Source organism: Pan troglodytes, chromosome 10, assembly GCF_028858775.2.
Source record: "Pan troglodytes isolate AG18354 chromosome 10, NHGRI_mPanTro3-v2.0_pri, whole genome shotgun sequence".
Classification (NCBI taxonomy): Eukaryota; Metazoa; Chordata; class Mammalia; order Primates; family Hominidae; genus Pan; species Pan troglodytes.
In genome coordinates, this window is record NC_072408.2 from 69,141,126 (window position 1) to 69,156,623 (window position 15,498).

General features: G+C 40.6%; 1 protein-coding gene across 12 annotated transcripts in view; it reads left to right on the top strand.

Moving 5' to 3' along the window:
• The window catches only part of ITPR2 (inositol 1,4,5-trisphosphate receptor type 2), a 499,386-nt gene that overhangs the window by 432,350 nt on the left and 51,538 nt on the right, over positions 1-15,498 (top strand). For 8 of the 12 annotated variants that reach the window (XM_063786880.1, XM_016923764.4, XM_063786883.1 and 5 more), the window contains 2 exons: positions 3,990-4,120; positions 5,208-5,373. In XM_063786880.1, coding sequence (XP_063642950.1) covers positions 3,990-4,120; positions 5,208-5,373 — 297 coding nt within the window. Of the gene's footprint in view, positions 1-1,234; positions 1,416-3,018; positions 3,303-3,592; positions 3,733-3,989; positions 4,121-5,207; positions 5,374-15,498 lie in introns of those variants that run through there. The other 4 variants (XR_010148345.1, XM_054664429.2, XM_054664430.2 and 1 more) reach the window with 4 other exon arrangements.

Here is a 15,498-nt window from a genome sequence, read left to right on the forward strand (position 1 = left end):
ACCCATGGCTGGGAGGCCTCAGAGTTGTATTTAATGCTGCCTTCCCCCTTCTGCCTACAGTTCTGTCAGCTTCCTTTCATTCATCCTTTGCCTCTTCTCTCCCATTACCCTGGTTGAGGCTCATAGAACATCATGCCTGAATTATTGCAACTGCCTCCTAAGTGGTCTTTCCACCTCCAGTCATTCTTTCCTCTTCAATTCACCCAGTATATCATCACTAGACTATTTGTCAGAAATCACTGCCTTGAATATTTCCTCCCCTACCCCAACTCAGGCTTTCCATGATGCTCCATTTCCCGCCCAATAAAATCCAAACTCCCTACAGCTTCACAGAGAGCTCCCAGTTTATCACTCCAGCTTCAACTTCCACTCCTCTCACCCGTACTTACTGGTTTATTTGCTGTTCATCGTACAAGCATACATTTTTCTACCTCTGGGGCTTTCTACCCTGGCACTTGAGATGCCTTTCTGCTCAAGTCTTAGTACATTGATGAGTCAAGGCAAACTCGATTCTACTACTTAATATAGAGTCTACATTAATTAGAGGGACTCCCCTCTATCTGTGTACAGTTTCTCTCCCTATTTCTGTCTCTTTGCATCACTGCTACTTCTGCATTGTTGTTTGTTTGCTTGTTTTTTTTAGAGACAGAGTCTCTCTGTCACCCAGGCTGGAGTGCAGTGGTGTGATTATAGCTCACTGCAGTCTCCAACTTTTGGGCTCACGTGACATTCCCCCTTCAGCCTCCTGAGTAGCGGGGCCTACACACGTGTATCACCATGCCTGGCTTCCACTTCTGTGTCTTTTACCACATGCTAATTTGTCTTCTACATGTTTTATCTTGTACTATTTCACCAACTGGCTGGATAGCCAACTTACCCTGTTGAAAGTCTTCCAGTGCCTCCCCCTAATTTCAAGATTAAGTTTAAATTCTTCAGCTTGATGTGTGAGTCTGCTTATGACCTGGTACCCTCTTGCGTTTCTTCTCTCACCTCCCACACCCTTCTGTGTTTACCAAAGTCTAAATCATTCCCATCTTCCTGAGTTTCCCAAAACACCCCGCATGCTTTTGTGCCTGTTTGCCTTTGCTCATCCGGTGTTATCTGCCTGGAATGTCTTCCCTCATTGGTTTTACTGGCCAATCATGATCCTCTTTCAAAATCCAACTCAGGTGATACCCCCTTCAGGATACTGAAGCCCCCATCTGTGAGATGTGCATCTGTTTTGCCTCCGCAGCATCCTGTGGTACTGCACTGCCCTTGTTCAGCTGCTGACCCACCTTTCCTAGGGACCATAAATTTTCTACAGATGGGACACTTCCATCCTTCTCTCATATATTCCTAGCACCTCGTCCAGCGGCTGTTGGAGTAGTGAAAGGAGGCAGGTGTGGCATGGGCAAGGCCAGCTGATTACACAGGTAACCACAAGGTGGCATTTACTAGATGAATTTACCATGACTCAGAGCCTGACTTTCAGGCTGGATGCCTGGGAACTTGGCTTACCATATCGAGAGTGGCTGCATCTCACGAAGGTAGAACCTTATTAACTGAGGGCATAGAGGCTTCTGTATAAAATCAGCATGCCTGTGTACTGATTATCTTGAGCAGGATGATTGCTGGCATTGACCTGACCAGGGTGTTCTCCTCCCATTTACATGACACTCAGAAAACCAATTCTCTCATTATAGATTTTTCAGCCAATTCGTTTTATTCCACAACGGCTAATCACATGAATTGTGTGTGGATTTTACTGAGCTCACCTGTTAGAGAACAAACAATCTTATTTCCAAATTCTCGGAGAGAGGTAGAAGCCCTCTACTGTAGCGTTTATGTGCTGATTAATCTGCATTTACTAAGCCTTTAACAAACACCTGTGACATGACCAGGTAGTTCCTGAATGAATAAATGAATGCAGATCGTGACGCTAGATAGACGGTAGTGATGGGAAGTCCAGTTGTGGCAAAGTAGCATGTAGACATGCTCCACATGACCTGATTATTGGAAAATGATTTTTCCCCTTAAAAGCTCCTTTTACTCTCTTACACATTTCTGACTGTTTTTCCTCATATTCTTCTCAGCCATCATGTTGGCGTCTACTGCCATGTATGGGGGGACCTCACTAGCACATTCCAGACTGAGCTTCCCCCACCCTTGGTCTGGCTTCCTTGTCTGCACTGCTGCTCTGATTGCTCTCACCACAGGCCCTACCTCTTCCCTATTTCTCCTTCCTCCAAAGGAGTTCTAGTTCTCCTACTTTTTAAATCAGAATGTGCCTTGGACTCAGCGCTAAGTTAAGTGACCAAGCACAGATTCGGCCAATGTCTTTGATGCTGCATTTTGCACTTGCACCTTCATCTCTGATGATGCATGGTTATCCCAGCATGTTTTAAAAGGAAATAGCTCCAAAGAAAGTAAAAATATCAAGATCCCTTATCCATAGGATGTTAAAATAAAGTCGGCTCAGAAGAGGAAAATTAGCCTTTTCTTAACAAAGTATCAAAGGCACTGTAGGCATGAAGCACGTAGATAAAGTTGGACTGAATTGTTCTTGTTGTTTTTATATGCATGCCTTGATGGGCATATTGTGGCTGCATAATCCCAAAACTTATCACCCCTGTGGTTCTTTAACCTTGTAGTGAGAAAAATACATTTCTGGTCATTTGCCAGTGTTAGGAATTTCTGATTCTAATATCCAACTTAGTATTAATTTTTCACTACTTTAAATGGCTAAGAAATTATGTTTCAAGTTGGATCCCAATACCTTTAAACAAAATAAGAATAGGAATTTTTCTGTCAAATTATGTCTTTTTCTCTTTCCTCCTTTATCCCTAAATAGAATTTTTCACATAAATACATTGTGCTTCTTATCAAGAGCTCCAGGTTGGTCCTCGAGAAAGCTTAGACACTTAACTGCAGTAATGAAATAATATCTGCCCCAATTTTTAAGCAACTATTGTGTGTATGCCAATCTCTGTACAAAGTATGATATTTTACATACCCTAAATGTATTTTTTTTTAAAGACAGGTCTTGCTCTGTTACCCAGGCTGGAATGCAGTGGTGTGATCTTGGCTCACTGCAACGTCTACCTCCCGAGTTCAAGTGATTCTCCTGCCTCAGCTTCCCTAGTAGCTAGGATTACAGGCACACACCGCCATGCCTGGCTAATTTTTGATTTTTAGTATAGATAGGGTTTCTCCATGTTGGCCAGGCTGGTCTCAAACTCCTGACCTCAAGTGATCCACCCGCCTCGGCTTCCCAAAGTGCTGGGATTACAGGCATTAGCTACTGCCCCAGGACCACTAAAGGTAATTCTTAAACAACCCTCTGAAGAGTGTAACCCCCAAACGGCCCTCCCCATTTTACAGATGAGGATCCTAAGGTTCAGCAACTTGCCTGAGTCCCAGTGTGGGAACAGAGCAGAATTGGAAGCCAGGCAAGCTTCCTTGTTCACGCTCTCTCCCCTGCAGTCCTTTTGCCTCCTGGGTAACGTGGCTGTGTTTCCAGGTTTTGCCACAATCTCTTCCTACCATAACAAGCACAACGAATGTGAGCCTTATGTTTTGTGCTTTTTGTCCTGTTATTTTCTACCTATAGAAGAAACAAAATATTTGAGGACATTACATATGTGGCTTCATCATTATGTGTCAGTCATGTGCTGCCACATATGGAACAGATGCTGTGTGACTGCCAAAAGTTGTGTCACGGCACAATTAGAAATAGCCCTTTGGAAGGAGGTAATGGTATTTTTTTAAAATGTAAGTTTGCTACACTTTTTAATATTATATTCATATACATTTGTATGTATCTTTTATTTTATGTATATTTAGGTATATTGATTTATTGTATGTATATTTACATATGTGCATATATAAATTTACATACTTATTTTATGTATATGTATGTATATTGTATGTATATTTCATTTTATGTGTATTTTATTTTATATATTTTTACATAATTTTATATCATATATTTGTATGTGTTTTTATAGCTGATGAAGAGTATGAAGATGGAATTGAAAGGACGTGTGACACTCTCCTTATGTGCATTGTCACTGTGCTGAACCAGGGCCTCAGGAATGGCGGTGGTGTGGGGGACGTGCTAAGAAGGCCATCGAAAGATGTAAGCCAGAGTAAAAGTATTTTTTCAAGGAGCACATCTTTTTTTTAAACCTTTCTTCACAGCATTTGTAATTTGGTTTTGGTTTTCAGGAAAATATATTGTACCATTTGCTTTAAAAGTATAACCATGGCTGTTAAAGCCAATTAATTGTTTGCTAGGATTACATAGCTAATGTACTACAACTCTTTGTGTGTTCGTAGAGTGGTGAAATGTTTCCAAGTTAATCTGTGTATTGTATTACAGCAATGAAATCATGACTGCGAACTTTATATAGGAGTTGATTGTTACACAAATAACATAAACAAGGTTGCCTCTTGCCTATCAGGTTTCTTGAGCATGAAGATTTACTCTTTGCTTCTGCATAGGAATAGCCTCCATCATTTATCTATGATAAATATAACATTTGAGCAAATTCTAACAGGATTTCATATATTAACATGGCAAAGTGGAAACATTTCTCACTAGCTGCAAAATCTCAAGTGCCAGGCTGGGAGCTTGAAGAATCTTAGCTCTGCTCCGGCCAGTTGTATCATATTGTCAAATCATCTAACCTCTTAACCTCAGGTTCCTCTTCTGTTAAAAAACTGGATTGCCTGGTCTCTAATTTGCATTTTAACACTGTTCATCAGGTAGAAATAAGAAGGAGCTATATATACTTGACCCTGTATGGCCAAGAATAAAGCCTACTCCAGAAATTGACAAGTAATTAGGTCCTCCTTAGCTCCCCAATCACTGACTTTTGGAATTGACATTTAACTACCTTTTCTGTAATGTCTGGGATAGGAGACCACTGTGCCAAAATGCATTTAGCAGAATGGCATAATAAAGTCCTTTCTAAAGAAAGTGAAGTCCCACCATTGTGGGAAAGACATGTGTCAGTCCTAGAGAAATGTAAGTGGTTCTGGAAATAGGCTAGGAAGTTTTTCTTACAACACTTAAAGTAGAGATGGAAAGTGAGCCTTATTTTTCCAACTTGGGATACTATTTATATTCATTTCACAAACGTTTATTGAATATACTCTCTATGCTAGACAGTGTGCTCAATCACTATGCCTAGTGTGATTTTTTTTAAATATTTTTATTTCAGGAGCCCTTGTTTGCTGCCCGAGTGGTTTATGACCTTCTTTTTTATTTCATTGTTATCATTATTGTTCTGAACTTGATTTTTGGTGTTATCATCGATACTTTTGCTGATCTCAGAAGCGAAAAACAGAAAAAAGAAGAAATTCTAAAGACAACTTGTTTCATCTGTGGTAAGTGTTCTGCAGATGCTAAAATAATAGATGAATAGACTGTTTGCAGGAAAGAGGGGCTAGAGGGATTTTTATTTTTCATGCTTTCGGAAAAATTATTTCAAAATGAAGGTTGGATAAAATTCAGATTATGTAACTGAGCATTAGACTGGAATTCTCTGCTTCTATAAATAGAGAGAGGAATTATACCCCAAAGCTATCCTGTCATTATTTCTGTGATTTACATGATTCTCTGACTATAGAAATGTGATGCAAAATGCCAAAAGGTTTCACCAACTGGCAAACAGGTTTTTAATCACAGTAACATATTTATTATGCAACAGAATCACATTTAATTTTGTTAGAATATGAATCCAAATATGATTTTCCAGCATCTTGAACTTCTACTCACCGACATCACTATGTTTTGGATTCTGAACTGAGCCTTCTCTCTGTTTGTTTGTTTGTTTGTTATTTTGAGATGGAGTCTCGCTCTGTTACCCAGGCTGGAGTGCAGTGGCACGATCTCAGCTCAGTGCAACCTCTGCCTCCCGGGTTCAAGTGATTCTCCTGCCTCAGCCTCCCTAGTAGCTGGGACTGCAGGCATGTACCACCACGCCTGGCTAATTTTTGTATTATCAGTAGAGCTAGGGTTTTGCCATGTTGGCCAGGCTGGTCTCGAACTCCTCACCTCAGGTGATCCACCCGCCTTGGCCTCCCAAAGTGCTGGGATTGCAGGTGTAAGCCACCGCACCCGGCCCTTCTCTCAGTTTTTAATTTCTCTCTCTCTCTCTGTCTCTCTTACACACACACACACACACACACACACCACTCCCCTCCCCTTCTCCTTTCATCGTCTCTCCTAGTGCACACAGCCTTCTCCTTCCTTCTCATTACCCTCATCATCCCCTTCAGCTCTGCCCTCTTCTCTGTACCCATCACCTCTTTCTGGCTTCAGTTGTCTTTGTAGTTGGTCTCTCGGCACCCTAGAATCTATCCTCTTCTTTGGGTGATCACCCACTCTAGGTTTCATTCACCCTCCTTGTTTCCACGTTAGGCTGAAAAAAATCTTTTGGTGATAGTCACAAAACAAGCCTAAGGGTTCACTACAACGTTACTGTATGTAACAAATTGGGTCCTCAATACATTTCATTCTCTCCTTGCTTCAACTTTTGTTGAGTGTTTCGTTCACCTCAATGTCTCTCCAAACCTTTTCTACCTTCCTCCAACAGTTGTAGGTATACCAGGTAATAATGTGTAATATTATGCTATATTCAGTGGAAACAAATAGAAAGCAGTCATTCCCTGTTTTGGGGTGTTCACGATCTATTTTGGGATACAAACACAATAAATAGCCTTGATATCTCATGCATTGAAGGAAATGGTAGAGAAGTCTACAGGAAGCTGCAGGTACCCAGAGGAGGGATACCTCTCCAGCATGGGGTAGGGAGTGAGAAAGAAGAGTCAGGAAAGCCTTTAGAAGAGATGGTGACTGAGCTGGTGGTAAAAGATGAAAGGGAGAGGTTTCCAGATCAAAGTGAGTACAAGCAGAAAGGCCAGGATAAGCAAAGTCATGGAGGTGGAAGAACAGTACAAGGGTCTTCACTTACTCTAAAGCAACTCAGTGTTGCTGACGTAAAGTTCAGAGCAGGGCATGCTAAGAGATGAGGTTGGCCAGACCACGCCTGGCCTTTTATATTAGGCAGTTTGAACTTTATCATCTGGACTTACAGGGGAAGATGAACCATTAAAGAATTTTAAGTAGAACACTGCAGGGTCTATTTTTTTTTTTTTGCTTTAGAGCACCATGGCAGCTTTGGGAGGTCATTCATCAGGAAACAGTACCAGAAGCAGAGTCATCAGGTAGGAGGTCATTACCACAGTCCAAGTGAAAGGTAACGAAAGCAGGAGAGTTAGTGGTGGCAGTATTAAGGATAGAAGGCAGAGTCAAGAAATATTTAGGAGATCAAATATTTAAATCTTGATGCTTAGGAAAGGATGTGAAAGATAGCTGGGATGCCCAAATGGATGGTAATACTAACAAGTGATTGAGCTTGAGAAGAGATGAAAAAAACAATTTAGGTAGGAATATGCTGAGTTTAACTTTGAGAATCCTGAAATTGAGTGTGTACTGATCCACCCCAGTGGGATACAGCACAGATCAATTCATGAGTCTGAGCCTCAGAGATTGAGTCTTCACTGGAGACTATAACTGGGGAATCCTCAGCCTATGTGTGATAGTGAAATCTGGAGTGTGGAGGAGGGTGTCCGAGTGAGAAGAGAAGCAGAGAGACTACAAGTGGAAAGCCCCAGCTTTGAAGACTTAGGAGAGAAAGAGGAGCACACACCAACAACTCAGAGTACCAAGTTAGAATGGTGTGAGGAGAAGCAGGAAGGGGTGGCCTGTGGAAGAGAGGGGAGAAAACAGCTTTGGAAAGAAATGAATTCGTTATCAACTCTGCCCAAGCAGAGAAGGCCAGTAACATGACCTAAAAAGCCTACTGGTTTCTCATTTAGGAGGCTTTGGTGAATTTAGGTAGAGTGGATTGTGCAGTGCTGAGTAGAGATTTGCTAGAAGGAAACTGAGAGAGATCAGGAAGAGGCTGAGAGGACACTCCATCAACCTTGGAAGATAAATATACCTCCTCCTACCTTTATAGAAAAATAACCCACACCCTGTATTTTTTTTCTATTTTTCTCTTTATGTGACAGCTATCACCACCTCCATTTCTTCACAATAGATGTATGTGTGTCTCCTTTCTTTTCTTCTCAGCAGATCCTTCAGCCTTTCCAAGGATGATCCTCTCTTCCCTTGGGTCACCTCACCTGGAGCTCTGTCCTCTTTCAGCCTTATCATAAAAAATTTTTTAAATGATTATTTATTGAATACTTACTACATGTCTGGCTTTTCACCTAGGTATTTCTTTTCATTTTATTCTTAAAAAATGAATACTATGTATGATGTATATTACCACTCCTTTACAAACATGGAAACAGAGACTTGGCTCCCATCAACATCCAGTTAGTAAGCAGAAGAGCCAAGATTTGAACGGAGGACTACCTAACTCAAAAGTCCACTCAGCTGTCCTATTCTAAAATGACAAAGTGACAGGTTCTCATTCAAGCATAACCAAGCCCGAGAACAGATCCTGGTGGAAGGGTATAGCGTTATGGGGCCAAGCTGTCGTTTAGAAGGGTGAGTCCCATACAGGAGAATGATGCTGCCCTCAGAAACCTCTCTGTGTATCTCATGGTCTTTCTTTTGCACTGCTTCTTCCTCCATGCCCTTTTTTTCATGGTCATAATCATCATCATGTTGGTACACTACCTCTGAAAGAGATGCTCTTTGAAAGAATGGACCAGAGGCTGGAAGCCTCATTCTAAGACATGATATTGTCTCCTATATTTTAACCAAAAACATGAACAGCAACATAAGTCCATTGCTTACCCATGATTCCTGCTCCTCTAAGCTTTCCCTTCTCGTTCAGAATTCTCTTTGGCTTTTCACAGTTATTAAAAAGCCAGTCACCTATAAATTCCTTTAAACATCACAATAACTGTCATCAACAAATTGAAGTGTTCTTGAATCTCACTGTTAACTTCCCGCTGACCTTTTCTTCTCCCTCTGCTTGCTTTCTCTGGGTCACAGGGTCCTATTCCTTCTCCCAAAACCCCTTAATAGAAGGTTTTGATTTTGCCCTTGACTCCTTGTCTCCTCTCTGTCCTCCTCTTTGACATCACTTTTATGTAGATTATTGCCAAGTATGCATGCTCAGCTCCAACCTTTCCCCAGGCTTTCCCCTCTGTTTTCAGTCACTCACTGGACAGTTAGACAGGCATGTCTTCCCGGCAGCCAAACCGGCCATGTCTGAAGCCAGTCCATCATCCCTTTCTTCTCCCTCCTCTAGCCTAGCTCTTTATCCTGACATCCATATTGCTATTAGTAATATCCCACAGTGCCTTCAGTTATCTGAGGGAACCGCACCATCATGTTTAGCATCTCCTTTTTTCTCTTCCAGGTGCCCTAGCTACCATGTGCTAATGAACCCACCTTCACAATCTCACCCACATCCTTCCACACATTCCCACAGCCACATCTTAGTTTTTCAGGCTAACCCGGGCTCACAACCCCAAATGGTCTGCTCGGTGTTGCCAGACTAATTTTTCCACTCTGAATTAATCATTTCCTTACTCAAAAAGCCATCAATAACATTGCACAGTCTATAACTCTGTAACTTGAATTTTCCTGGCATCTAAGCTACCCCCACAATCTGGCCCCTTCTTTTTTTGCCTGCCTTCTCCCCTGTCGTTCTCCCATTTATAGCTCAAGTTCCAGGGCAACTACATTACTTACCTTTAACTTCCCAGACTCTCCATGTATTCTTAGTTGTGGGAGAACAATTTCATTTGGAATGCCCCAATTCCTACGCTGTTGAACCCTGCCCTCTCTCTGAGGCCCAGCTCTAATGCCATTGTTCTAGAAGTCTTCTCCGATCTCACACATCTGACCCTAAATTCCTCACATCACACTTAGCTATATGGCACTGTACATATTTCTGTTGTCTGATCACCTCTGGTGGATGCCATGCATTCTCATATCAAAGAAAATGCATGAACTTTATAGTCAAGTAGTCATAGGTCTACACTGGTTCTGCATCCTAGCTATGTGATCTTGGCCAAGTTTCTAATCATCCTGAGCTATTGTTCCCTCACCTGGAAAATGAGGAATATAATGCCACGGTTTGGTGTTGTAATGAGTATAAATGAGATCATGTATATCAAAATCTCTAGCACGAGGCTTAACTGAGGGTCTGCCCTCAACACATGTTAATTTCTCTTCTTTAAGAGAACCAGATCCATGTCTTATCCATTTTTTTTTGCTTTCATAATGTGCATTGGTGAACATCCATAAATATTTGCTTAATGAATGACTATCCAATAAGTCAGCCTCAGGCTGATATTGTCTCTATACTTGTCTGACTTATAATCTACAAAGGGCAGATAAAATATTGAGATTGTATATACTGCAGACAACAGGTGTGCTGATTCCAGGTTGCTCCAGATTTTGTTACATGCAGGGTATTGTTTCTGTGGAGTGCTGCCCACAGGAATGTAGGGTGACATTGCAGGATGCACAAAGAGATGTAAGATCAGTATTGTCTGTTTTCTAGAAGCTTCATGTTTATTCAAAAATCTGAGGGAACACTTAAGTAATTTAACCTAAGTGTAAATTTAAATAGTATTTTTATATTAGAACAAATAGAATATTGTAAAATAGAACAAATTCAGCGTGAATATTTAAAATAAAATAGAAACTTTAAAAAAAGTGAATAATTGGCTTCAGGTACTTTTCGCTGCTACTTTCTGTAACCTCAGTAACAGAAAGGTATACATTTTCTGCTCCCTTCCCTTAAAGGACCTTGAGCAGAAACACATAAGAAGCATTATGATAATGTATATCTAGATATGCATTCATTCCCAGAAGCTCCAACCACACAAATGATATAATTCATCTCATATATGTTAGGAGAACTTAGTTACAAGAATGATTTAAATGGTTGGGATATTTGGGGGTTGTGCTAGTAGGCTATACAATAGTGACTGGTCTAGACATGGTTCCTGGTAAAGTTGGATGTGAAGTTTTGATCCAAAGAAGGACATAGTACCAAATAACAAAGGAGAGAATCTCCATGGTAGGAGAGAACTGGCTCCAGGTGTGTGCCAAGGGACACCCAGAGTAGGACAAGAGGATGTAGATTCTGTGACAGGCAATGGACCTAGTTGGAACTTTCCCAGCCTTGAAGACAATGTCCAGATGTTTGAAAGTGAAACATGACTCAGAAAACAATAGCTAGTGATCCAGAAGGTGGCCCTGGAGGGTGAGGATTAGCAGATGACAGAGCTGAGCAGGAAGCAGAGACACAGATTAGCTCTTGCATCCATATTAATTATGAACATTGAGTTACTAGAGGCTGAAGATCCAGTAAGAAAGAGATGTCGAAAGACCAGGTGTGACAAAACAACAGAATGGAGAAAGGATTTGATGATCGGTCAGAATTCCTATTCTAAGGATAGGGTATCTTGCTGTGGCGATATTATCATAAACTCAGTCATTCAAGTATCATAAACTCAAGTCATTCAAGTTAGAAAATTCAGAGTCATTATTGATTTCTCCTTCTTCTAAATCTATATCTCTAATTGGACATCAAGCCCTTTCAAGTTTTCATTCCAAAATGCCTCTTCAGTCTCTCTTACTCATTTATTTAATTATTCTGTGAAATTTAGTTGCATGCCTACTGTTCTCCAGACACTGCCAGGTGCTGGTAATGCAAAAATGAGTCAGACAGTAAAATGGTAGAGGCTAAGATGGAAACAGGCACATTTTCATAGTGAAGTGTTGTGGGCCCAGAAGATCAAACAGCTGGTTGTGTCTGTGGGAGTCGGTGGTGGAAGTGGGGAAGCTTGAAGAAGGAATACTTGGAAGGCAGAAAAGAGAGTAGATGAAGGTGTCTTGGTGTATTTGGCGAATGATGAGAAAGTCAGCATGACTACAAGAACTGTGCTGAGTGGAATGTCAGTGCATGAGTCTAAGAATGACTTCAAGTTCCCTGGTCAACAAGGACTTCATTAACAGAGACGAAGAAGAGGGCTCAAGAAACACATTTTTGACGAGTTAAGTTTGACATCCCCACAAGCTATCCAGGTGGATATATACAGCAGGCAGCTGGAAAAAGGAATGGAAGTTGAGAAGAAAGGTCAGTACTGGGGATAAAGATTGAGAAAACATCAGCAAGATGATGGTAAAACCGTGAGAATGGATGATGAAGCTTAGAGAACAAGAACTTACGAAGATGAAAGACAACCAGTTTCCCTCTTTTACATTTCCCCCTCCACTGCCCTGGTGCCTGGGTCTTGCATCCTTGGTCTCTTATCCCAATCTTCCGCTGAATCCTGCCACAGGAACAACTTGAAGTATAGCTCTGAATACACTAGTTTCTACTCAGAAGCTTTCAGAATAGGCCGGGCAGGGTGGCTCATGCCTGTAATCTCAGCAACTTTGGGAGGCCGAGGCAAGCATATAACCTGAAGTCAGGAGTTTAAGACCAGCCTGGCCAACATGGTGAAACCCCATCTCTACTAAAAATACAAAAATTAATTGGGCGTGGTGGCACATTCCTGTAACCCCAGCTACTCGGGAGGCTGAGGCAGGAGAATCACTTAAGCCTGGAAGGCCGAGGTTGCAGTGAGCTGAGATCGCACCACTGCACTCCAGCCTGGGTGACAGAGCAAGACTCTGTCAAAAAAAAAAAAAAAAAAAAGAAAAGAAAAGAAGAAGAAGAAGAAGAAGAAGCTTTCAGAATAAAATACAGATGCCTTAGCTTTGAGTTTAAAGCTTGCCATTGTTTCTGCCAGATGTACCATTTCATCTGCATCTCCAAATGTTCCCTTTCTGCCACACCAGAGTAATTGACATTCCCTAAACAGGTCATGTACTTTCATCTCTGGCTTTTCCATGCCATTTCTCCTGCCCAGATGGCAAAAGAACATGGGCTTTCGAGTCAGAAATATTTTTATTTAAATACTAATTGACTCTTCCGCTAAATAGGGTTATTAACTTGAGCAATTTATTGAATCATTCTGAATCTATTTCCTCACATGCTAAAAGGTCAGATTGGATTATTGTAATTATAATAGCATATTTAGACATCTTTATAGTTGTCAGCATCAATAGATGCTCAATAAAAATTAAGTACCTTTTATTACCATTCACCTCTTCTCCACTTACCATAATCATGTACTGAGGCTGGATTTTTCAAGCTTTGCACCTCTTGGAAACCTTTTAAAATGACCCTCATCAGAGTTCATTTTGCCCTTCTTTATGCTCCCTTGGCAGTTTATACCTCTTCAGAATATAACGCAACGTGCCTGTTTCCTCTGCCGTATTACAGATTGATAGTAAGAACCTAATTTTTATAGCCCCATTACATTGCAACTGGTAGATGTTTGAATTGAATTCTGGGAAAATCTACTTTAATATTTTCTCTCTTTTGTTTGTTTTTTTTAGTTTGTTTTTCTCTCTTTTGTTTTTTAGTGTTTTGTTGTTGTTGTTGTTAATAGCTCTATTGAGATATAATTCACACATCATATAATTCACCCATTTAATATGTACAATTCAGTGGTTTTTAGTATATTCAGAGTTGTGCACCCATCATCATAATTGATTTTAGAACATTTTCATTGTCCCAGAAAGAAACCCCATACCCTTTAGCCATCATCTGATCCCTAACCTTCCATCTCTGCCTTGGCTCTACTTTTTGCCTCTGTGGATTTGCCTATATTGGACATTTTATATAAATGGGATCATAATATGTGGGCTTTTGCACCTAGCTTCTTTCACTTAGTAGGATGTTTTAAAGGTTCATGTTGTAGCAGGTATCAGTACTTCGTTCCTTTTTATTGTAAAAAATTACCCTGTCATATGGATATACCATATTTTATCCTTTCATCAATTAATTGACATTGGGGTTGTTTCCACTTTTAGCTATTATGAATAATGCTGCTATGAACATGTACAAGTTTTTATGTGAACATACATTTTCAGTTCTCTTGAATACATACCCAGGAGTGGGTTATGCTTCGTTATATGGTAACTCTCTGTTTAACCATTTGAGGAATTGCCAAACTGTTTTCCAAAGTAGCTGCTGCACCATTTTACATTTCTGTTAGCAGTGTATGAGGATTCTAATTTCTCTACATCTTCACCAACACTTATTATTATCTGGTTTTGGTTATAGCCATTCTAGTGGAACAATATTTTAGTAGTGAAATATTATTAATTCAATCAATCAGTATTTAATTGAGTGCCAACTATAGGCCAAATATCATTCCGAGCTATTGGGACCATTGGTGAAGAAAAGAAATATATCTGCCCAGGTGGCTCTTATACTCTAGTGGGAGGACAAACACAATACATAATAAATGTAATAAATTTTTATCCAAGTTGCTGGATGAAATAACATTTCTTTCTCCTTTGCTGATTATCAGACAGGCTTTTTCTTACACAACCATTTTACCTCTTTATCTTAGAGATATAATCCAATTTAATTTAATAACTTCCATATGGCTATATTCAGTCTATAAGGAGGTGGTAAGCACTATAAGAAAAAGAGAGGAAAAGGGAAAAGGTGATCAAGAAGGTCAGCAGAAGGGTTGTATTTTTAAACAGGATGATCAGGTTAAACCACATTGAGATGGTGAGATTTCAGCAAAAATTTGAAGGTGAATGAGTTACTTAAAGAGATGTCAGTGAGAAGAGTTTTGTAACCAGAGGAAACAAGCATTCCAAAGGTCCTGAAGTCCAAAGTCCCTGTGTTCCAAAAAAAAAAAAGCAAAGAGGCCAGTGTGGTTGCATGGGAGGTAGCAAGGGAGAGAATAGTAAGAGGTAAAGTTAGTGTGGCTGTGAGGCCAAGTCACGTAGGATTTAGCAAATACATATTGCATGGGACTCATACTAAAGAATTATTTATTGTTTATCTGAAATTCAAACATAACTGACCATGCTGTAGCTTATCTAGCAACTCTACTTGTAGGTCCTTATAAGGACTTTGACCTTTATCTTGAGGAGGTGGGGGAGCCATTGTTGGGTTTACAACAGAAGAGAGACACCATTTCTCTTAGGTTTTTAAAGGATTGCTCTGGCTGCTGTGTTGAGAATGGGCTGTGGAGAGTAAAGATGGAAACAAGGGGGCCTGGGAGTCTATTGCAGTAATCCACATGAGGGATGACAATGGCCCAGACCAGAGTGTAGCAGCAGAGCGGGTGGGAAACGGTCAGATTCTGGATATGTTTTGAAGGTAGAGCCAAAAACATTTCAACATGGATGGGATGTGCTGTGTGAGAGGCAGAGAGGATTCAAGAATGACGTCCAGGCTTTTGGCTTGAACAACTAGAACAGAGCTGCCATCGAATAAAAGGGGAGAACTGTGGGTGAAGCAGGTTTAGGGAAGAGAATTGTAGTTTATTTGGGCATGTTGAGCTGATTATAGGTCAAATAAGATGAGGCCTAGCCATCAGCCAGCAGAATTTTATAGTATTTTCCATACAGATATCCAATAATGTAAGTAAAAAGTCACCCCTTCATTGGGG